The sequence below is a fragment of the Cardiocondyla obscurior genome, linkage group LG18 (genome assembly GCF_019399895.1).
Source record: "Cardiocondyla obscurior isolate alpha-2009 linkage group LG18, Cobs3.1, whole genome shotgun sequence".
Taxonomy (NCBI): domain Eukaryota; kingdom Metazoa; phylum Arthropoda; class Insecta; order Hymenoptera; family Formicidae; genus Cardiocondyla; species Cardiocondyla obscurior.
In genome coordinates this window covers 5,047,459-5,072,663 of record NC_091881.1, presented here as the reverse complement: position 1 = coordinate 5,072,663, position 25,205 = coordinate 5,047,459, and the positions used below count along the sequence as shown (strand labels likewise).

The 25,205-nt window shown below is 39.5% G+C and overlaps 1 protein-coding gene across 11 annotated transcripts; it reads left to right on the top strand.

Moving 5' to 3' along the window:
• Nucleotides 1-392: 392 nt before the first annotated feature.
• On the top strand, nucleotides 393-25,205 carry Msn (serine/threonine-protein kinase msn). 11 transcript variants are annotated; one of them, XM_070669139.1, is made up of 21 exons: nucleotides 393-1,112; nucleotides 2,298-2,363; nucleotides 5,906-5,962; nucleotides 7,405-7,449; nucleotides 7,555-7,837; nucleotides 7,986-8,197; nucleotides 8,296-8,524; nucleotides 8,605-8,865; nucleotides 8,939-9,108; nucleotides 9,572-9,592; nucleotides 10,669-10,854; nucleotides 11,103-11,206; nucleotides 11,839-11,930; nucleotides 12,005-12,081; nucleotides 12,951-13,742; nucleotides 17,343-17,486; nucleotides 20,591-20,804; nucleotides 20,960-21,180; nucleotides 21,277-21,594; nucleotides 21,978-22,277; nucleotides 22,828-25,205. In XM_070669139.1, the coding sequence occupies exons 1-21, from the start codon at nucleotides 1,047-1,049 to the stop codon at nucleotides 22,909-22,911; spliced, it is 3,942 nt and encodes a 1,313-aa protein (XP_070525240.1). In that variant the 5' UTR covers nucleotides 393-1,046; the 3' UTR covers nucleotides 22,912-25,205. The 11 variants fall into 11 exon arrangements, with proteins under 11 accessions (XP_070525240.1, XP_070525244.1, XP_070525242.1 ...); XM_070669143.1 differs by having other exon boundaries at nucleotides 395-1,112; nucleotides 10,717-10,854; XM_070669141.1 differs by having other exon boundaries at nucleotides 395-1,112; nucleotides 11,860-11,930.

Below are 25,205 nucleotides of genomic sequence, written 5' to 3'. Positions count from 1 at the left end.
TTAGTCGTTCGCACGTACGTCTCGAGTGTATCGCGGTGCCCCATCGCCATTTTGGCTGAAAATCTAGCGATTAACGGAAACGGGGATTAGCGGTGTGCGGTCGCGCGACGAGGACGGAAAGACCGAGGGCACGAGAGAAAGAGAGAGAGAAAGAGACAAGGCGATTCGCGACGGTGCATGGCGATGCACGGCGGAGTCGTTGACGAACGTGAAAGACGACTCGACTTGGCTCGGCGAGCTTCGACTATTCTGATTCGAGACGTTCGAGCTTACCCACATCCGCAATTGCGATATCGGTGAACCAGCATCAGCATCAGCGGCGCTAGGCGCTCTCCGCGCGGTTTTCTCGGGCATAAAAGGCGAGGGAGAGAGAAAGAGAAAGGAAGAGAGCGCGATATATCGAACCTCGGCGCACCCTTCGCGTCGCGTGTGCGAGAAAAAAAGCCGCGGGAGGGAAGGGAGTGCAGAGGGAAGAGAGAGGGAAGCGCGATGGAGGCGCGACGCTGTCCGGTTTGACCGCTAGACGGCCTCCTCCGCTCCGGCGTATCCTCCGCTCTCCTCGGCGGCTTCGGAGCCGCGCCGTGACAGGCTCTGTTTCGGTTCTCAGTGTGTTTCGTGCGCGCCATGTGCCGTACCGCGTCTCCTTGCAGATTGTCATCGTCGCGCGTGCCGCCGCGGTTCGATAAGTCGCTCGCGTACTTGGCCCGCTTCGCGTAGCTCGGTCTCGGCCGGAATCTCCTCGACTATGCGCTGCGCCCGTAAGTGCTCCACGAAGGTACGCGGGTCCCCGTAGTGTCGGTAGTGCGACAAGTGAACTTACTCACCTTTTTCCGCGACTTGTATCATCGCTCGGCTCACGTGCGGCCGAGCCGTGGGAGAAGATACCCGCGAGGGAGAAAAGCAGAAGATCAAGGAGTACCGCGGTCGGAGGAAGAGAGCTGGACGGCGGATTCGCTCGAGCAACGGTGTTCACGGAGTAGTCGGCGAGCTCCAGCGAGCGGGCGACGGGAAGAGAGAGACAACGAGAGCGCGAGCGGCGTATCAAGATGGCGCATAATTTGGCACCGAGCGTCAACTGCTCGCTCGACGACATTGACCTGAACGCTCTGAAGGTAAGCACAGACGAGAGAATCCCTCGCCGCGAGTTCATTTCCCTCCTTTCCCCTCCCACTGATTCGCTGACCGGCCATTTCCCCGAACCCGCCCGCCGCGGGTGAGCCTCGCCGCTGATTAACCTAGCGAGAACCGACGACGAGGAGAAAAGGAGGCTCGACGACGTTCGCCTTGCGATCCTTCTCTCTCCTTCGCCTGTCACCGCCACGAATTCCCGAGACGTCGTCGAGAGGAGCCGCGCACGCATCGTTGACAGTCGGACGTCGCCGACCTTCCTCCCTCCACCCGAACCCCGCCAAAGGTACCGACTTGCAGGCACGCGAGCCTACGTTCTCTGGATTTTTCACGCGAGAGGAACTGCCGCTGGAAACCGCGAGCACGCGTCCAAAACCGATCCGTCGACCGTGTTCCCACTCCGGCAACACGTCCGACGGACGTCACGCGAGATTGAATCTCGCCTTTTTCCTTCTCCCTTTTTTTTTCTTTTTTTTTTGCATCTCCTTCTCCTGTTTCAGCGTCTTAAAAAAAAGATTGAACACGGAAAGGAATCGATTTGGAAAAATACGCGTTGTCGCTAAGGACACGAGCGAAGGAATGAAAAAGGAAAAAAAAAAAAAAGAGAACACGCTCCACTCGGAAAGAGAGAGGACGAACGGTCAGATGTTTACACTGAGAGTCCGTCGTTGCAGCTTACGTGTCAAACACCGAAATGCATTCTCGTCTACGGCTCGCAATTGCGCCGCGCTCTGTTTCCCTGTATTTTTTTCTTTTTTTTTTCTCCCTAACATTGCACGATTTAACGTCACGATCGGCTGTTAAAATGGCTGACCGTGTTTTCCTATCACATTTTCGCCGGCGAAGCAGACACGTCTCGTTCCACGTCAGATTTCTCGCGCGACAAAGAAGTCTTTTATCTGGGAGCACCTTTCGTTTGAGACAGATCAAGTTGTATCATATTATTGAGGAGAGTACGTGGCTCACATGAGAATAAGTTTATCTCCAAGGCTATGCAGCTATCTTTATGTATCTTTTTCTTTTTTTATTTTTTTTTCTTTTTTCTTACTTCTCTGCCAAATAATCGCACGGCCGACACTACAAGGCTTTCCTTTTTTAATCCAGTTTTTTGTACATCTGCAGGGAGACCTTTTTATTCTCGGAAGTTAATCGGTCGCTTATATTTTCAGGAACCCGCTGGAATCTTCGAGCTGATAGAAGTCGTCGGCAATGGAACGTATGGCCAAGTTTACAAAGTGAGTATACTGACGAATTCATATCAATCTCGTTAAAACATCTGCGTGATTTTTCAATATTATTTCTTACGCATTTAATTTTATAACGTGAATTATTGTGATTTTCTATTAAGCCATAACCGTTGCAAATGTTTATCGGTTCGACTAGCTGAGCACGTCAATTATCGATTTCACGGTGGCATGACGACCTTTACTGTGATATTTTAAATTAACGCGTACACGTCAAAACGACGGAAGATAAAGAAAACGTCACCACATGCATCGTTACCGCGAGGAAAAAAAAAATGCCACATAGCTGAAACTTTTGTAATCGAGACTTATTCTCAATTACAGCTGTGAAGTTCGTTGAATTGATTCTCTGACAATATTCTCTAATAATTAAATATGTTCTACTTGTTTTACGACGATGACAACATTGGTGACTAATTTTCAATAATCTTTCAACTTCCTAGTTATCGAACGAGCGCGAAAGAAATGAAAATGTACGACAACCAGAATTGGTATCGAAGATAACGATTATATGTCCGAAAGCGAAGTGAAGTAATGTATTTTTTATCGTTATCGTTTCGGTGGATGGATAACTCTATTGATCTCTTCTTTATTTAGCTAGGTCTCCTGGATTCTTCGGATTGCGTTTTCGGTTTACATTTTAAGATCACCGTACAGAAATAGACAGATCATACTCGCACGAAGTACCAGTTTGATATCATTGATCGTTCAATGCCGAGACTGTGCGCGTTTCGCGCAAAGGGTCTAATTTTCGTATCTTTAGCTTAGTTCGTGCTCTCCGTCAGTATAATCCGTAACTTTTATCTGCCAGAACTTGCGCTGTACATTTACAGCGCAACGTCTGCGTTTCCCGTTTAAGCGCATTATCACAAACCTCATATCAGAGTCCCGCGTTCCGTCTCGCTCCGTCCCGTGGAAATCTAAGCCCGCGCTTGTGTTACACACGTGGGAAACTTTCGTGTTTTAAGGCGATACGCAACCCGGTGTTGCATTCTCGCGATATATCCCCGCGCCTCTTGTCGTTTCACGCCTCTGCGGAGCCGCGAGCTGAAGCCCGAGCGGTTCCTCGCCCTAAGAGAGGCCTCCGACCGAACGTTTCTCTTGTTACTGCGTAAGGAAAGAAAGATAATAATTTCCCCTTTGTATCGACAGACGGACCCGCGGCTGAATTGGTCAGTTCAGAAGCATCGTGAGTCACATGGCAAGAATGCTTGTAGGAAATAAAGAAATCGCCTTTCTCCGTTTAATGCAAGTTGTTCCCGCACTTGTCGGATCGAATGCACCGCATCGCGCCATATGGGAATATTGAGGGAGACTGATGCTGTAAAACGTTCCCTGTCCACGGCAGATGCCATTCCAAATTCGGAATCTCTTATTCTAACCGCTGCCGAGTAATGCAAGAGGGATTACGAAGATGATTACAGACGTTTTTGCGAATTATACACGATGTTGAATGACAGAGAATGCATCATTCTTTCTGCTGAGGTGTGTGGAAAGATAAACGCACGGTGCTCGAGCCGGGCATAGAGAAGGGGGACCTCTTTCCTCACCTGTGACAGAGAAAGAAACGGTGATTCACTTTGGAAAAATTCTCCTTGGCGAGGCCGTCCTTGGGAGAATGTTCCGAGGTAAAAAGCGTGAGAAAGAGAGAGAAAAGAGAGGTCGAGAGTGCTACGACCGGAAGAACGCGAAGATCGCGTAACGTACATCATTAACGTGACTGGAACAAAATAAGTTTGTACTCTAATGAAATTGACAGGCATAATAATAGAAAATCGCAGCTACTAAATTTGAAAGGATTATTTTTAATTATTTAAATTTTAATTAATATTAACTATTATTACAAAAAAAAAATAATAATAAAAATGTAATATGTGGAATAATTTGACTAGCACTGGAACAAAGATCATTGATTTTGCTGGGGTATTTTTATACGCGCAACTACATTTTAATTGGATATTTATATGATTAAGTATTGAAGAGAATGAGCATTGTCTCTTGGCATCTTGTCAACAAGTATTATGGATTCACCCGCGTGAGCTCTCCGCCTCCTCTAGATCGTTAATTAATTTGGATAAACGACGACCGAGAAATAATTTTCATTCCGTCGTAGAGAGACGATAAATGGTAAAAGAGATGTTATCAAAAGCAGAATGGGATTCTCTCACGTGAGCTCTCCCCCCGGAGCATAATTATTAAAATGAAAGTTGTTTTATGTGGCACAATTTAATTTTTGCATTGTCCGCGCCCAGACGATGCGGCTGCACGTTTAACATGCTCGTTCGCGCCTCCGTCGTAACGATCGGCCCACTTACTCGCAATGAATGGATCGCGAGAGAGATTCCTATGTACCCGAGCTGCGCACGGACCGGACGGCCGGAAGACACTCGCACGCACGAATTTCGCGTGCTTTCATCGATGGGAGCACGCATTTCTATCTTGCGTGCTCTCCTCCACCTTGTGTGTGCGTGGCAGCGTGGCACTCGTTCTCTTTAAACGCTTTACTTTCGTGCTACGCGGAGCCGATGGAGGACGAGGGGCAGGCGGGCAGGAAAAGGACGATGACCCGCTGCCGATGACGGCACAGAATCAGCCGGCGTGCACGCGTGTGCGTGAAAACTTGGACGCCACGACGAGCGTGCGCTATCTCGCCGAATCGTATTGTCCAACCAACGTTTATCAGAATCGACGATAAGACCTGTCGTGTTCAAGAGAAATGTGACTCGATCTATCTCCTTTTGTTGCCGCAGTTGCATATCTACTTTGAGAAGAGAGATAGAGAAGAATTGAATCATCCACGTTTCTAATCATAGCGTGAGATTCGAGATTTCCGAATTTGAAATCGCATCGCTTACTTCACAAGGCTTCGGAATATTAAACTTGTTAGTTTATGCAAAAATAACTTCGAACGTATATCTTTTCTTAAGAATTATTGTTCAACGAATCTTAATATTTATGACTTAGTGCCGACTTAATCGACGAGGTAGAATCACTCAACGATCGAAGAAACGGTCCCTCCATATGAGTGACTCGATTGAGCGCTTTTTATAATTCATGCGTCATTTCCGGGCAATCGATTCTAGTCGTTTAATAAAGTGGCTCCAGGTGGGTCTTCGATTTCATTTGCTGACGCAATGATAATTGAAGAAACTTTATTTTCTCTTATCGACAATGCTTTTCAATCTTGATATATCTTGATGACAAAGGAAAAATACCATTTTTTTTCTTCCAACAAAACGCGAGGCGCTTAGTGCCGACATTACAGTAGCTAACATGTATTTACGTCATTACCTTTTAATAATCTGTTTAATATGTCGTCAGTGGAAGTTGAAACAAGGGTTTTAAAGGGTAAACGACGAGAGTGAGTAGCGGGTCGATTTACACGAGGGACGTACATTGTAAAACAATAAATTTAAAGCCGATAATCGAAGGATAGCGTTTGGCAAAATAATAATTCTGTCATCTTTTCAAAGCCTTAGATATTGATGCATTTAATGGAGCGATGTAATGACAACGCGGTTTTCTGTTTACAGGGTCGGCACACCAAGACTGGTCAGCTGGCGGCCATCAAGGTCATGGACGTGACGGAGGCAAGTATTCGGTTGCAGTGGTGATATTGTGGTTTAATTACCTCCTCTCTTTGCTTCAAGTTCAACGATACGTGCACAGTTAGTTTTACCTCGCCACAAATTGTAATGCTCTGGGAAGGGCGAAGGGTTTTTTAAGATAACGCTCTATTTGTACAGATTTGTTTTACATAAAAAGATACTTGTGTCCATCGGGGAAAAAAAAAAAGAAAAAAGATTTCCTTTAGAATGCGAAAAAAAGAATAGACGTAACGCATGCCGACACGTTTCGCAACCGCAGGGGGATAGATAAGTTTTTATCAGCGAGAGAATGCGACGTACAAAGCGATTTTAAATTCATTACCGCGTATCGTCAACGTCGACCAAAGACAAAGACGACTTCTATGAATTCGTAATCAACACTGTTTGACATTACGGTTTCCAGAATCTAGAATGAGTAAAGTAATAAATTCACAAAATAGATAAATATATAATTTAATTTATTAAATGATTGCAAAAGTGTGATTCGACTTTTAATTAACGTTTTTGATTACTGTTACTTCTATTTCTCGGACTAAAAATATATTTAAATTATTGTGAGATAACTACCGAAAGTAAATTATTCGCACGTGTGCGCAATACTGATTTTCCTTTGTATCGTCATCGTTACATTTAGCTCACAAAGAGACGATTTTACAGTTATACAGATATAAATCGTTTCAAAACGATATTTATCTAATGGAATATTTCCGGTAAACAGATTCTTTTCACATTTAATTCTCTATATTTAAAGTAGAAATCGTTGCATTAATATTACCGTTACATTGCATTTTTAACCATATATTTTATGTAAATTAAGTTGGTGAAAGATTTGTCGGAATTCAGTAATATGATTATGATTGCGCCCATTTCTCTATCTCTTTTTCTCTAAGTCTTCGGTTTTTTTTTTCTTTTTTTTTCTCTCTATTTATATTGTTTCTTGCGAATGCCCTCTTTTTCTCTCTTTCTCGCGTAACGCGCGAGTAAAGACTCGATTCTACTTACCTACTTAATGTTTGCTAGTCTTCTTTTCTAAACAAAAAGGAATTTTCACATTTTACTCATAACAAAATGCTCGATCTATGTTTATCTCAACGATTGTATTAATTTTCGCACAATTACCGCATTTATAATTTGAGTTTATCTTCTTAATCATCGCATCAATGCAAATAAAAAAAGGCTAATTAAAACACTACTTTCTGACAATGACCTACTTATTTTTTTTTAAATCTATCTAAAACTTAAGAATTTTATAATATAAAGATACATACCGAACCCTATTTTATTATCACACAATATTACAAATATGTAATATTATTTTACGTGAATAATAATTGTTTTCTTAATTTGAGAAAAATACTATGTCAGAAATTTAAAAAAATATCAAATAAATTATGACTTTTAACAAATTGTTCGTCTAATTGCAGGATGAGGAGGAAGAAATAAAGTTGGAAATAAATGTGCTGAAGCGGGTGAGTAATTAAATTACTTTCTTACTTTTAACAGATATTTTTAAGCGCTGAGTTATTGCAGAGTGTATTAATGCAGATGAATTGTCTTTTTTTTTTCTTCTGTAGTACTCGAATCATAGGAATATAGCTACTTATTACGGTGCCTTCGTAAAGAAGTCATCACCCGGCAAAGACGATCAATTATGGCTGGTTATGGAGTATTGCGGAGCTGGCTCCGTTACGGATCTCGTAAAGTCAACAAAGGGCCAGAGTTTGAAGGAGGAGTGGATAGCTTATATATCACGGGAAATATTGAGGGGACTTAGTTATCTTCATAGCAATAAAGTTATCCATAGGGATATCAAGGGACAAAATGTTTTGCTGACTGACAACGCGGAAGTTAAGCTTGGTAAGTTTGTGTAGACATTAGATTGAAGTAAAACATCTTTTAAATAAATTAGAAATATAGTGGTTTAAAAATAATTTTGAATCTAACGCATATCAATTATATCGACATGTTTCATTTTTATATATTAATTATTTTTTGGTATTTTCAGTGGATTTTGGCGTTAGCGCACAATTGGATAGGACGATAGGTAGAAGAAACACATTCATCGGTACACCTTATTGGATGGCTCCAGAAGTTATTGCATGTGACGAGAACCCAGACGCTACTTACGACAATAGAAGTGACCTTTGGTCGCTCGGAATTACCGCACTAGAAATGGCTGAATCACAACCTCCGCTCTGCGATCTACATCCTATGAGAGTAAGTTTTCCTCTGCAATTTTTACGCTTAATATATATTTTTTAACGTTTCAATACTCTTACGTTTAAACTTAATAATTGTATTATTTTATCGAACAGGCTTTGTTTTTGATTCCTCGTAATCCACCGCCACGACTCAAATCGAAAAAGTGGGCCAAAAAGTTTCACGGATTTATCGAAACAGTTCTTGTGAAGGATTACCATCAAAGACCTTATACGGAACAGCTTCTTAAGCATCCGTTTATACGGGACCAACCTACAGAAAGACAAGTCAGAATACAACTCAAAGATCATATTGATCGCTGTAAAAAGCGTAAACAAGAAAAAGGTATGAAGAGAATAATAAAAAATTTCCTATCCACTTATTTTGTCTATTACATTCTAATATATATGTATTATTCATTACAGAAAGAGACGATTACCGATATAGCGGTAGTGAAAACGAGGAAGACGAACCGGCATTGGCAGGCGAACCATCATCCATAGTTCAAGCACCCGGAGGTGATACATTGCGTCGTAACTTCCAACAAATTCAGGAAGGTAGGACTTTAACGCAAGACGTGCCTCCACAAGCACCCGCTGCTAAAGAAAAGCCAGGAAATAGATCTCAAAGAGAAATACCCGAACCTGGACCACCCGCGAGACCCGCTATACCGCATAGACTTATAGGTAAATTTGATAATTTATAAAGTATTTATATTTTATCAATAATTTTACTACTGATATCGATATCTGTAAATAGTGGTGCCCGATCCGCAACCTCCGTCTCGTCCATTACCTCCGACACCTAGAGATGATCCTCGACAACCGCATAAAGTATCTACGCCGCCTTCAAATCATCAAACACCTGCTGGGGGAGCAGGATCTGGCGGGCAAGCCGTACCTCAGAGGAACAGTGTCTTTAAACCTATGGTGAGTTTTTGCTAAGTCTTACACTTTTCATATCCTTCCAATCTTTTCCGATTGCCCAAACCAAATATTCCTTGTCTTTTTACATTCATTATGCTAATAACAATTATGACAATTATAAATAGACAGAAAAATATAGATGACCAGATCTGTAGTAAGGCGTATACGCTGTCGTTCCCTTTTCTTTGCAGTTCTGCCTTAAACTTTTGTATTTATCGATCCAAGTATCATCTATTTAACGCATAGTGTACTTTGTATATTTTCTCTTTCTCTATATACTTGCAATATATTATACATATACATATATATTTTTATCATGTCCATTGCACGCGTTTTACGTCGCTATTGCGTCATTGACGTACACGCTGATGCGTTCTACTACATATACACGTACGCAGAAGCTCCTAGCACTCGAACTTGGAATGTATTCGGTTTTTGTTTCTTTTCTATGTTCACACCTACGTAGCTGCCGCCGAAGAAGCCAGAGGTAAGATGACACGCACACTTTATTCGTCTCTCGTTCTCTTATAATCATATATATAGCTTTTAATCAAACGCTTGCATAATACAGATGATTTAATAATGGCAATCAGTACCGAAGTAACATTGATTTATTTATACGACAATATGTTTCAGCATTTTAGTAAAATAAATTTTATAAGGAAGATAATATAAAATTATCATAATTTCTATCATAATAAGCGTATTTTTACTGTAAATTTTGCAAAGTAAAAATTAGAAAAATTAAACTTAAATAAATTGTATTAATAGCAAAAGTTGCATGTAACATGTGATAATTGCGAACTATTATAATATTAATATAACTTTTTCTATAATTCTAATTTATTTAAATGTATGTACTGATGCATTGTTAAATTAGTCTGTTTTATAATAACAATTACATGTTTTTTTTATTCCTTTGCTTGAGCACTTGTCTTGATCCATATAAGGTTTTATTTTAATCGTCTAGATAAATTTTCTTGGTACATGTCTGAATCTACATACACAACATGTTTGTTAGTGTTTCGAGATATAACGCCATTAATTATATTATCGCGTTGTTAAAATTAAATAGTTATACATATTACAAAATTAATTTTACGAAAACTAAAACCGTCAATTCAATGTCGTGCCTAATTGCAACTTTTACTAAATTTTATGTGACATATCTCGCCAAATGTTTCATTAAGCGCGCTTGTACGCTTGACTCGGTATAAAGTTTAATTTCTAAATTTGAATTAAAAGCTAGAAGCATAGATTCATTATTTTAAAGATAAAAAGAGTCACGTAAGCATAATTCGTAATGTTTTTCCTTAAGTCATAAATATAAATTTGTTTTCTTGCGATAAAGTCGGCATATCTTACAACCTCATGAAAATTTCATTTAAACGTTAGTAGTTTTGCTTAATTGCACAACATTACGTTCCTCTCAACGTTTCTCCTTGCCTTTCTGCCTTGTATGGCTGTCTTGTTGGCTATCCGATGGTGGCTTCTAGCAAAAGATTCTCAGAGGTCTCGGAACAGTGACTAACGGGGTTGTGCGTGTATGCGTGTGGGTGGTAGGACATGGAGATACTGGCTGCTCAACTCATCGAGCTTGGTGTGTCACAGGGCCCCGAGGCCCCGCCAAGGCCAAACAGGCAACATAAGAGCCCTGCGGTTTCGTCTACCTCGAATTCCGTGCAGCCCGCAGGTGGTAACGATCAGAACAACAAACAGATGCCGCAATCCTCCAGTATACTTGATCAAGTAAGCGATTGGAGCCGCGTGCGATCGCGATTGATATTTCAGCAGCAAAATTTACTTATGCCAGCATACTCCCTGTTCCCTTGTCGTTACATTATCCCTTTTGTTTTCGTCTTATTACGTGAGACACATAAACACCGCCTTGCGTCTAGTTCGAGGTAAAAAAAAAAGAGTACACGTCACGCAATAAAAATAAATGTCACGTGAAATAAGATTTACTCTAATGACGATATATTTTCTTGTCGTTCTAGGCCCTATCGATTGAGAGCGACAGCGACGATGATCTAGAGGATGCTGGAGGGAACAATTTGAGGAACGACGGTACTTTGTTAGCTAGTGATCCACCCAAGCCACTGTAAGTACAGAACTTTACCGTTTTACAAAGTATTTCAACGTTAAGAGTATTCTGTTTAATAATACTAAAATGCTTGGTAAGGTTCCATTATTCGTTTCCATAAAAACATGTGTATTATTAACTGACATTAACGCATATGATAATTTAACAGTACCGATAAAATATATTATAGCTGCACAATTAATTTACGCAATAGGATTTTTTTTTTTACCATTTTACATTTACCAAACTCCGAATGTTATTAAATCAGAATAATCTAAAAGAAAGCAGTTATAATATATTTTATCCTCATCAGTTTTAATACGTGTGAACCATCAAATAATATTTATTAAAAAAATAAATAATATTTGTAATAATATTATTATACAGGGTGTTCGTTTACTATGAGATATCCTGTATATAGAATCATTTTTTAATGCTTTCGCAACAATATTAAATATAGTAAGAATTAGCCGTACTTGTATTAATAATTACTAATGTCATTTCATCTTCCATTATGCCTATCCCACGCTTCGACATTTCGCGTCATGTGGTCGTCTTGGTCGCCTTACCTCGCAACATCGACAACGCATTACGTGCGCTTCATCCACCGTCACGTCGTTCCGCTGCAATCTTTATTTCCACCGCTGCAGTCCCGAATTTTCTCCTTTCAGACCGTCGTCAGACTCGTCATCATCGTCTTTGCATAATGCTCAAAACTCTCATCACGAGGATAAACCGAAAGGTATGAAGACTACTTTTCTATCTCATTATTAATAACGCTATGCGCCGTGATTTAACGTTATGACTAATTTTTAGGAGGAGCACCGAATCGTCCGCTTCCACCAACCCCAGATGAAGAAGAATCGGGAGATCGTACGCTAGTCATGAAACGAGTGAGTACTTCTGTTCCCAAGATTGCAATGCAAGCTGAAATATACATTTGTAGATCTTTTCTTTTCCGTTTACATATATTTCATTTCGGTACGACTTGAAAGTTTCATATATCGTTGGTATGTAACGTAAAAATCTTATGTGATTATGTTTTAGTAGTTCTCGCAAAAATCTATGTGTTTTCTTCCCTATTTTATTTATTTCATCGTTTATAAAAGTTAGTACATGAAAAGTTAAATAATTTATCAACTGGGAAATTTTTGCTGATGTAAAAATAAATTGATAAACGAAAAGGGAAGGAAACGCGAACGATTGTGACGCATATTTATCTTTCTTTTTACATATTTTTTTTTTTTTTTGTAAATATGTACGTATATTAACTGATAATCGGGACTAAATCAGTAATATTGTCCGCTCCCTTCATTGTTTCGCTCCATGTACTCGTCAAGACTGAATTTTGTATATTCCAAGCGAGCACCATGACGCACTGCCTTGTGTCTGTACTTTTGCCGCTGTCGTACGACACACTATGCACATTCATATACGAACGACGATCATATACGTTGCTATAGACTATATTGCTGCGGCACTACAGATTGTCATGCGTCATTTACATTTTCTTTTTCAACTTTTGTTGCAATCTTGTATTTGATGTTGAAATTAATCTCGACATATTAATTATTTCCAATTTAATAATAGCTTTATTACCACCGTAAAGATAGTCATTCCCCATTACATTGTATCATCACACTACATCGCCATATCATTATCGACAATCATCGTTTTCACATTGTTATCGCACGTGTTTCTTTTTCTTGTTTTTTTTTTCTGTCACCGTACCATTACCTTCGCCATCGTACGCACACTCTAGAAAATTAGTCAGATGTCAGACGATCGTGCAGCGGCAAATCGGCGTTCAGAGATAGATGAACAGCTCCTCCTGAAGGAGTGGGATTTTACCCGCTTCTTTCAGGGTTTTAACGAAAAGTTGGATAAAATGAAACAGAAGCATCAACAAGAAGCGGCTGGTCAAGGGAGCAAATCTGGATCGAACGATGACCGCTCTTCTTCGTCCAGCGAAAGAACACTCAAGAGACAGGAGCAGTTAGCCCGAAGGAAACAGGAGCAGCAACATCATCAAAAGCAACAGCAATTGAAACCGATTCACAGGCGACAGGAAAGCGATTCGAAGCTGGGCAATGCGTCGAGCGCCTTTGCGCGTGCTTTTCGTCGCGAGAATTCCGACTTCTTCCCATCTGCAAGACACTCGGCGTATCTGCAGAAGTCATCAGACTCGTCGAGATCTAGTATATTCGCTAGCGGTAATCGACGCGGAAGCGAGATAAGCGTTGCCGGTATTGTGGGTAAGAAAGGCAGTGCCCTCAACTCTGGAGAACCGGTTCTAACTGATTTTTCGTTGTGCCGCGAAGGGCCCCAGAGGCCCAGAAGAGAAAAGACCGAGAGCGAAATCGTTTTCGGTAGTAGACATGAGGCGAGGAGGTACGATTTCGGACGCGATAAAGACGAGAACGCAAGAAGACGCAGTTGTAGACCTTCGGATGCTACGGCATCTGCCCTAATCGACGATGCGGGAACGATTAAGTCCACGGCCAGTACGACGGCCAGTACGACGGCCAGCGAGTACAGCCCCGTTGTCACCCAGGTCAGTTAGTCCCCTAACTCGCAGGCGATTCGCCGGTTCGAGTTACGAGAAATTTTCGCGAGCCCTTCGCGAGTCCTGCCTGTGTGCTTGCCTGAAGGAGACCCTTCTTACTACCTTGTATTACAAGTTTTTTGCCTGATATCTTCCCCGATCCTTTCCCCTGTTCCCGTATCTTCGAAGTGTCCGTCGAGTTATTTCATTTATTCATGTATATTATACCAATTTCTATAATTCATTTGTAAATATTAATCATGAATATCTCGTTAACTAATCAACACGATCACATCCCGTGACACTCGTGGACGCTTCGATTTGTTACACTTCCTTTTGAAACGATCGTGACTAAGTTTTCGACATCCAGCGGCATAACGATCACATAGAAAGCTAGACAGCTACGCTCGACTTTTCATTTTAATTAGGCGCATTTTCTTTCTTTATTATTTACTTTCACGATTTATAAAATAAGTAGCAGCGATACATTATTAATTACTAGCTATATCAGTACTATATTAGCAGTATTAATATCATCCCCGATGTAATTTTGGATTAGATTCTTTTTGTTACTTTCATGCGAAAACGACATGAGATTTCTTAAGCGTTAAAATATCGTTAACACGTCGTAATTTTTTTATTATTAATTTCGCTTTTACTAACATTTTTATTGTCACATTACTCCTATTATGTTTCCTTTTACTACGACTAATATTACTACTGCTACTACTGTTAGTACACTAATCCTAGACTCTATTTGTTACTAAACACATGGGAGATTCTCGCTAGGAGGTGCTGCTGAGATATAATATTTTTATTCACTCTTCCCTTCGCTCTTCAACAGGCTTTATGCAAATGTGTTTGCTGAGTAGCGTTAATGCGCAAGATTTTTTACGGCAATCTATTCGAGTCACAGTGATCGTCACACGTGGCATCTCTGTATGTAAATCACTTCTGATGCTTACTTTGAATTGTGTTACCTGATATGTTACGGTTGTGGGATTTTTTCCGTGAGTACACTCGCTAATAAGGGTACGGCCAACACGAACAAGATGTCGAATTATTAATTGCTACTCGGTAATTGATACTCCTCTGTTTTCCATTTCATCGCTGTGTCCCTGTCCCTGACAAACGTGCCTCGTCCTCTACTATCTGAGTGATGCGTGATGCTAGACTACGTCGGAAAGCGCCAGATGCCTACTTCTACGGCGACGAGAATACGAAATCTAGGACTGAGCTGAAGATTAACCGCATGGAATTTCTTCGGGATACTCGACAATCGTCGTTACCACCGACGCAACGACACGCCGCGGGACTCGGAAATAAAAAAATTTTTTTTTTTTTTACTCGGCTGAAAACTCGTGATAACGAATCACGAAAACATTTCTCCGATTAATGTGTCTCAATGTGATCTCTCGTAACCGGTCTACTCGATGCTTTGATTTCTTGTTAACAAATCTACGGAAAGAGTACGAAAGTGCGATGCTTAAATGAGAACCTCGCCGATAAAATTATTTATTGAGGTAGTTTAATTAGAATTTTGTTTTTTTTCCTTTGAGAAGAATTTTAGTGGCGTCGATGCGTACAGTCAATGAGAGACTTTTAATTAATCTTATATAATCGAGGATCCTTAATTAAAAAATTTTTTTTCCACTAATCTTTCTGTTGAAGTGCGATTTTTACTAACTGAGTTTGTAACTGTAACTAAAATAGTTGTATTAACTGCAAAACCAATTTCTTTGAAATATGATATTAATTTTTCATACTCACATGTCATATGTGAGTTACTAAATATTACTAAACATATTAACATCGCAACAGTAATCTCCACTGTGTTTAAATGTCAGTACATCGGAAATCCTGTTAATCGAACTAAATATTTGTATCTTGGGAAAAGGAAAAAAGTACGAAAGAGAAAAAAAAAGAAAAAAAAAAGATAAATTAGGAGAAAAAAAAGAAAGAACAGTGAAGTAATAATGAACCAGCGATTCGACTTGGGCGTGTAAACATTTTATGTTAATACGATGTCTAATGCATGATCTTGTGTAACAAGAAAATTGAGAAAGCAAGGAAAGAGAATTGAGAAAGAAAGACAACGAGATTACGGAGATTGTGGAATACTAGGAGAAGAGGAAGTCAACGTTAAGGCAAAGATCGATCTCAGAAGTCGAGGAACAGGAAATCTGTAGACGATGAATTGTTCTGTAAACGTCATACAAGTGTGCCTGTTATCACGAGCATCGTCTTGCATGGCGCTTGCGACATATACGAATGTTGTGCCGCTTCGTCTAGATCTGCGCATTTAAAACAGCGACCGTATCTCGTGCCTTCGTGTGTTGCAGTACTTGCTAAGCATGCTTCATTTTGCCTATGTGTTTTTCCGGCATGATGCGTGTAGCGATTTTGTGTCTGTTCCAATCATCGAAATTTCATCGAGGCTAACGTACGTCGAAGATGAAAAAAAAAAAAAAAAGAGAGAGAAAGACTGCTGCGATTCGCGAATCCATTTTTAGATAGCTTTTTGTTAACCGAGAACGCTAAAAAGTGTGATTGTTACTATTAATGTCGCACGGTATCAGAAATGAAAGTGATGATTGCACTCAGTTTAGTAGCTTAATTAGCGTAAGCCTAGTTTACTATGAGAAGAAGCACAGCAACCGAGAACGTTACTCGTTGTTTATCATTAACTTATTGCATTTTTTGTTGTGCTTATTATTATGCAGGTTTTTTTTTATATTAACGATTGTGACTCGTACATTCTGTTTAGAGAGATTGTGCATCTATATTTCTAAATTAGCATTCATAATGATGAAGAGTAAAGTCTTTTGTAAGTCGTCATGAAAGAAATTGTAAAATATTCGGTGAATGACGTTAAATTAGTTAACGCATAACGTTACACTTAATAAGTTTAAGAAACAATTATATAAGATTGACATTATTTAATTGGCAATTTGCATGATTGCGTTTTTTTTTCTTTTTTTTTTACTATACGTATTCCGCACTATACTTGTTGGTCAATAATATCTAAGTTGCTCAACTTGCGTATGAATTCGTGAAAAGAAATCAATAACTCATAATCTTTTTCTAGATGCATCAACAATATAAGTTATTCATGTTATTTTAATATATATTATTTTTCTTTATCTATTCTTTCATAGCTTTCCTTGCATTCTCTCTGCAGACTTCGTTCTCTTTCTGTACTTCCGCTTTTTACTTCTCCTCTGCTTCTTTTCTCGCTTTTCCGTGATATAATCTGCGTATTTTATTGTTCTTTATATATTCGTTGGTTTTTTTTAATTAATTATCAAATCCTAATTCCTGTCTTTCGATATTAACACTTGATGTAATTGTTCTATCTCTCTATCTAATTAATATAATTTGCTCCTTATCTTATGTCTGTACTGTAATATTGAAATCTGAATTCATAAGAATTTATTGATGAAACAAAATAAAAGCTCAGAATTGAGGGAAAAAAAAAGAAAAAGAAAATAGAAAAAAATAAATCGTCAATATAAGAATTCAGATTTCGATTAAGTCTTTCTTCTACTTTCGCTATTTTATCGATTGTTTCGGTTGGCCATTTTTCTAACAAAATTTACTGATTTGCAGAATCGCGAGGGTGACCGTTCGAGAAGCGGAGGCGGAGATTTCCAGAGGTCGGATTCGTCTCCAGGTTCCCGGCCCAGTTCCGTCTTACCAGATCTCCTAACTTCTTCACCGGGTCAACGGCAAGACAAGTCAACTAGCGAGGAGGTCAGATTTATCCGTCCGTCTATGTACCTGTCTACTTCCTGTCTTCTACATCAGTCTTCTATGCGTGCACTCGCATATCCTTCATCTCTCTCGACAAAAATGTTAACGATACTTATAACGCGAATTGCAGAGTGAAAGGAGTAAAATTATTATGTGAAAATTGTACGTAGAATTAATTTGAAGTAATATGTTTGACGAGAGACATGCTCGTGCGAATTTAAAGGTGAATCCAAGCTGGCGAGGATGAATCGCGAGCAAATATTTGCAAACGAACGTTAACGAATGTAGCAATCGCCCTCGATGCACCAACGACGGATAGTATACTTAATGTAAATTTAGGCCATCGTCGTTATCGAGGCAAATTTGTTGCTCCTTGCTCGGCCTGGATTCAATTTTAACGCACGATTGGAGCTGAGCAAGTGCGCGCATGCATCACTCTCCGCAGCTCTATTTTCACTTTCTATGTGAAATACGTTATATACATATATATGTTTCGTCGAAAGGCGTGAGTCTTGTGAGCGACGTACAACATCGTATACTGATCGATCGAGATCTTGAGAATGATTATCATTTCGTTCAGTAGCAAATGAGAATGCTTTCTTTTCTCCGTGTTATATCGGATTATCCGAGGAGTAATGCTTTTTTTGTGATTGGGATCGAAACGTTTCTATACAATGTGTACAAATTATCTTCGATTATTCTAAGCGTACGTCGCAAAATAGGTACGTAGCGCGTATGGTACTGTGTTTACCCGCAAACATGTGATTCAATTTATATTCTTTATACATTGCCAGACTTGGAAACAGACTAGTGGCAACGATAGTAACTACATGGTATGAGTTCGCTCGACTTCTATACTTTCAGATTATGCCAAATCAATTAAACCACGCGAAACTTACACACGTACACATACACATATATACATATATATACACATACATGTTTCAGTTTGAGGGTTTGCACAGGGGGCGGCTTATGCTTTGTGTCAATGTCTTGTTAATTGTCCGTGATAGTCAAAAAGTGCATTTTGTTAACTATATACGTATTGATCTTGTTGTTCCGTTTCTTTAGGTTGCATTCTCTTTTCGTTATGAACTTTAGCAATTGGTAAATAGATTTTGATATTTATTTATTTTTTTATTTTTTTATTATTTTTTTTTATTTTTTCTCTGTTTCCTCTTTATGTGCACAGACAAAATTATTGTGTACGAAAGTCGTGCTAAAAAATTACCTTGCATTTATTGCATTATCGTAAGCAAAAACTGGAAGGAGTACCGAGTTTGTACCTTAGCAGAAATTTTAGTCCTTAGAGGGGACCATTTCAATTTGATTTGAAGTCGTCGTATTTTCTGTACTTTGGTAAAAGAGACTTGAAAGGAAAGAGAGAGAGAGAAAGAGAGAAAGAGAGAGAGAAAGTTACCACTAGTCTAGTAACGGTCCGGAAATATCGCTCTCCAAGTCACGCTCTATCTCTTTACTCGCATTTTCCGTGAAACGTAGGTCGGAAGCGATATCAAAGGAATTTTTTGATTCAACGACTCACGTTGACTACGTAGAATATGCGTAGGTTACATCCAGTTTATTACTGTGAAAAACTGTAGACAGCAGCCTCTGATTCCCTTAAACGTACCTTTGTACTTCTCTTACAGTTTTTACGACACGTGTTTCCTGAACGAATTGCGTACAGTTCTTCTCCGTTTTTCCCTGATTTTACACGCGTTTTTCGAATACCGACCACGTTACGGAATGCAAAGTGTTCCGAGTTACGGATTGTTATATGCAAAAGCGCTCATTACCCATCTCCCATCCACGTGCAAGAAGAGACGTGACAATCGCGAAAATAACGTAGTAGAGTTCAGATCAATTTGTATGTTAAATTGCAAGAAAAAAAAATATATAACTTATATGGTCGCGCTTTACGATACGATCAATAGAATCGTAGGATGTATCACGCAATGTCTCTGTTTCACGTGTGATCTCTATTAAACGTCAATTATACGGTTGTCAGCGTGACTAATTCAGGATTATGTTGTGTGTTGTGGGACACGCGGGAGCTCTAACTCAAAGGGCAGGGCCCTCTGCAATTCCAATCCCAATACTAATTACAATGTAAGTATCTATTCATTTAAAAAAAAAAAAAAAAAAAAAAAAAATTTTTAACTACTGTCCCTTCTCTGCCTCTTCCTTCTCCTCGCTTTCTCGCGCGAGGGGTTGGAACTGAGGGGAACGGGGACATGTGTTACTTTACTCTAAAACGTTGACCTTTTTTCATTATGCACCGCGAGAATGAATGTCAGTTTTGTGTAAACGCGCAGGCCGTTTTTATCTTATCCTCCTTTTTTTATTGGTTTCTGTGGGACAATCTATACTTGACTCCTATAATGTCATCACGGTAAAACAATAATTTTTAACATGGTCACCGTTGCTTTTTGTTCTCACATCTCTCTCTTCCTTCTTCTGTCCTTTCTCTGGGTTTTGTTTCTCACCTGTGAAACGCGCGACAACGCGCGCTGAATAAATCACGTTGTTTCACGACGCGGATGTTTTAATCCTGTACTATTGAGTATCATTTAAGAATAACACGAAAACATATTTAACAATAAGCTAATAGTGGTAATTGTGGATGCCGTTGGAGCAGAGTTTGGCTAGTTACGAATACGCTTGATCCCTACCGAACACATCATTTATCCGATACACATAGACTACATGCGAATGTAAATCCTTTCTAATTTCTCAGCTACCCTGTTAAAAGTAAATGCTTTAATTTGCGATCGAGGTGATATTTGTTTGTTTGTAAGAATGCTATGTAGATAATCGCATTTTTGACCAGGCTGATTTGTTCTCTTAATTTCTTTATATCTTCGCTCAATCCTTTGCATGTTACTTTACTTTACTTTAAAGAGAAAAAAAGGGAAACTTGCGCGTTTTTTTTTTTTTTAGATTTGTATCCTTCTGTTCTGATAGTGTTTGCAATATTACGGTTTACGACAAACAAACTCTCCTAACCCAGCATTTATTTGCGTGCAACGTAGAGTTTTGCCTGACATTTTAATGCATTTTTTTTAGTGGAGTTCTCTTAAACGGCAAAGTCATCTTTGTTGCAGTATCGACAAGCGGTGAAATCACCTCCTCCATTTGCGCTTCAACAGAAACAGCGGTCTTTTCTGACTTTTGGATTCGGAGCTGGCCCAGCCAGGAGAGAATCTCACGTGAACGTTAACGTAACTCCAACCAGCCACGATTTAGCTTCGGACACACCGGAAATACGTAAATATAAGAAACGTTTCAACAGCGAGATTCTCTGTGCTGCATTATGGGGTAAGTGTATAGAATGTCTGATAATTTGTTATACCACAATTATTACATCTGTTATCGAGAGATGTTAAAGATATTAAAAAATATAATCTTTTATCGTGTAATAGTCCCTGAATTTGTACGCTTAAATTTGGATAGTAATCGATATTTTTTTGCAGGTGTAAATCTATTAATTGGAACCGAGAACGGATTGATGTTGTTAGACAGAAGTGGACAGGGTAAGGTTTATCAATTAATCAGTAGAAGACGTTTCCAACAAATGGAAGTTCTCGAAGGCCAAAATATCCTGGTTACAATCAGCGGTAAGAAAAATAGAGTGCGCGTCTATTACCTTTCTTGGCTGAAGAGCAAAATTCTACGGACGGATGGTCACAGTGATGTAAGTTTTCTTTTTGTATATACAAAAAAAAAAAAAAAATTTTTAATGTATATATTCTGTATTTTAATATTGCTTTTTTTTTTTATTTATTTGCAGCAAGTCGAACGACGTAACGGTTGGATCAACGTGGGCGATCTGCAGGGCGCAGTGCATTTCAAAATAGTGAAATACGAAAGAATAAAGTTCCTTGTAATCGCGTTAAAAGATTCCATAGAAATCTACGCTTGGGCGCCAAAGCCGTATCATAAATTCATGGCCTTCAAATCTTTCGGCGAGCTCGCGCACAGACCTTTATTAGTTGATCTTACAGTTGAAGAGGGGACAAGATTAAAAGTTATCTATGGTAGCGCCGACGGATTTCACGCGGTCGATTTGGATTCCGCTACAGTTTACGATATATATCTACCGAAACACGTAAGAGAAATCTGATTCTTATCTAGATTTATTAAATTTTTTAATGTTAAGATTATAAATCAACCGATGAATGATACTAGAATGCATGTACACCGAAGAACAGATACGGCGTTTTCTGCGGTGACAGCGGCTAGCGTACGTAACCCTAGGCGACAGAGACAAGGGATGAGAGAACGGAAGGAAAATCAGTCTTCGGCAATCCGGCCGGCGCGGTATATAATATATGCGGCACATGTGAATCTCGACGTGCACGACGCTAAAGTCGCGTTCGCTAGCTGCCGTCGCCGCAGCAAACGCCATATCTACTTTTCAGTGTACATCTATATTATTTTTAATGCTGTGATATGTAAGTTACATAGTTATTTGTTCTTTTTTATTTGCAGACTCAAGGTCCCATTTGTCCACATTGTATAGTGGCACTGCCAAACAGTAACGGTATGCAATTGCTACTCTGCTACGATAACGAGGGCGTATACGTTAATACTTATGGCAGAGTATCGAAGACGATGGTTCTTCAATGGGGTGAGATGCCAACGAGCGTCGCCTACATTGGTACGGGACAAATTATGGGTTGGGGCAACAAGGCAATTGAGATTAGGAGTGTAGAAAGCGGTCATCTCGACGGTGTTTTCATGCATAAAAAAGCTCAACGGCTCAAGTTCCTTTGTGAACGTAACGATAAGGTATGACTTCAAGTACGCATTTCTATGGTCCTTAATTGGAACGTTTCTCGCCTGAGCCAAGACTCCAAAAACACTCGTGAAATAACAGGAGTGCGATGCACTCTGTGCATAGTAAGCAAGGTATTTGAAGTCGGGGCATCGCTCCCACCGCCAGCGTCATCTTTGATCAATAGCGAGAGGCTCGAGTTGCATCTTACTCGACGGTAATAGAAATGGGAAATGAAATTCTTTCATCGAGGGATATACAATTCGAGTTTTCTGCTGACAATCATGGATGATGCTGGCGGTGCCGGGAGCGGCGCCCTAAATTCGACCACGTTCTTACTCGTCACAAACTCTTGTTACTTCTTGAATGTTTTCGGAACTTAGCCACCGAGAAACCTCAGGATTAACATAAATCTATGATTTTATATACTTTGATTTTTTCAATCACTTATGTAAATGCGAGCTTAAATCATTGTTTTAATCAATCTACATCGCGAGAAAACTAGTAATTAATTTGATTCGATCTAACACGACTTTTTAAAGATAATTATTTTATGCTTTTTAGGTATTCTTCTCGTCGGCAAAGGGCGGTAGTTCGTGCCAGATCTATTTCATGACTCTAAACAAACCAGGCATGGCCAACTGGTGATCCCGAATGAGGCCGAATCTGGCCCCGAGATTGTTATCCTCGCGATTACCCCCGTCACATAATCCTCCGCGCGTATCGGGATATTCAGCATCGGTACGTACTCTCGCTCGCCCTTCACTGCCAGGACATAGCGCCTTGGAAACCAGAAAATGCGTACATCGTACCCAACATCTTTATCAACATCAACAAGTACAGCATTATCAACGTCAACGTCATCTTTACCAATATCCACGTAATCTTTCGTACAATTATAATTATGACTACGAAGAAGATGAAGAATATGACGACAGGTTTCGATGCACCCGATTACCATTGCGAAGCACACCGGGGACATTAACGTTTGTGAACTTACTCGTCAAAAGAGTTCTCTGTTTTCTCACTTGTTCGCCCTGCGGAATGCGCAGTGCAGCCTAACATGTGACCGACACGCAGAGCGATTTCTCTATCCCTTCCAGAAAATAAGAGTGCACGGTGTATTGTTGCACGTTGATAAATCGTATTCAATAATATTTTATGTATCTCTTTTTTTTTTTTAATACAAATTTATCACCTTAATTACTACGATAAGCCTGTACTTGTTTCGCGTTGGCATGTATACGTAAACCTTAATTCTCAAGGAACCTTAAATATTACAAACAAGACAAAGTGTGTTTTACTGTGTCGGAATAGTTAATAATCAAGAGTGTTTTATACGGAAAATGATTTAGAATAACGTAATAGAGTATGAACTTGATTTGTGCTGATCAATCTAAAAATTGTGAGTAGATAGTTGTAAAAGCAGTGTTTACGAATTACTAGTTCGCATTGCCGATCAATCGTGTCGTGCAATTGTTTTCAGAGTAAAGAAACTCGTGCAATATCGATAGATTGGTCTGTACGAAAAAAGATATTAGCCTAAGAGACTTTTTACTTAAAAGAAGGGTATACTTCGTTAATCAAATTAGGACCGACATTTGAAAAAATTAAATTGACACTGTAAGCCGACTTAAATCGGTCAAAAATAATCGTTAGTAATTACTCTCGCTTAATTATAAATTTGTCATGCTATCGTGTCGTACGTAACGATGTTATCTCCATTATTCATAGCGTCAGCCTGTCGTGACACGTTTGCTGTTACTAGAACTTTATTACACATTTTGTTAGAACTGCACCAGACCGTTCACTAAAAAACCAACAAATTTAGATAAGAAAAAAATTCGAAAAATGTATAAGTGTCTCTTTTCTGTCCGTTTTTTTTCCTTTTATTCTTCAATTTCCGACTTTTTATATGACAGTCAACTTGATTATCGAAATATATCCCTAATTTAAGTAAGAAATCTCTTAGAATAGGATTTCTTTATTTTTTTTTTCTTTTTTTTTTGTATGAACCAATCCCTGACATAGGAACGAGCGCGGCAAGAATATTAAGATGTTAAAGACCGATAGTATCCGGCCAGATTCATCATTATTCCATGCGACTGCGAGGACCGGTGTTCGAATGAGAACGAGGCAATTGTGTATTTATGTGTGCGACGTAGTAGCGAGAGTAGTGGATATTGCGATAAGCAATGTTTTCTATGACATTTTCTCTTCGTCAAGCGCGATCAGGCTTACATATCTTTGCTCGTCACGCCTTTCGAAGAGCGCGACTAATGTGATTGATCTTGTCGCCGACGATTAGAGTAGACTTTTTTTTTTTTTAAGCAAAGCGTAACAAACGATGTAATACGACGCGCGTATTGCACGGTGCTCTGGTTAAAAAGATATCGATTCCGATCGTTGACAAGGTCCATCGAATTAGTGACGTACCCCATACGATATACACGGAAAGAGATATTCTACTTGGGTTGATTGGCAATTCCTCGGATACCGTCGTCGCGCGAACGTCTTGCGGGTCGTCGAAGCTCTCAGTTGAAAACTTATAATAATCTCGCTCGTGGCGAAACATTTTTTATACCGTTTAACGAGGAGGCACAGAAAGGGGTGGAGCTCCGCATAGTGCTACGAAAGACTGCTTTTTAAATGGAGGAAGCTTTTTATCGCGTGAGGACAGAGAACGAGTGAGATACATTGAACGAAAGAGGAAAAGGAAGAAAAACAGAGAGGGTGGAAGAGGAAGGAGAAGAGAATGTAAAGAGACGACGAGAAAAAGAAAAAAGAAAAAAAAAAAAAAAAACGAGTGAATGCACAAGCGTGAAAGAGAGAACGAAGAGTGACTTTTTAGCAAATAATGCATTTTCGAACGGTTATTTACGATTGGTAGAAATTTGGATATAATATTATAATAATAGTATTATTAATTACCTTAAACTGAA

Coding starts and splice junctions, on each gene's coding strand:
- Msn (XM_070669139.1), top strand. CDS start 1,047: ATGGCGCATAATTTGGCACCGAGCGTCAACTGCTCGCTCGACGACATT. Junction 5,963..7,404: donor AGGTCATGGACGTGACGGAG/GCAAGTATTCGG, acceptor GTCTAATTGCAG/GATGAGGAGGAAGAAATAAA. Junction 22,278..22,827: donor TTTGTGAACGTAACGATAAG/GTATGACTTCAA, acceptor TATGCTTTTTAG/GTATTCTTCTCGTCGGCAAA.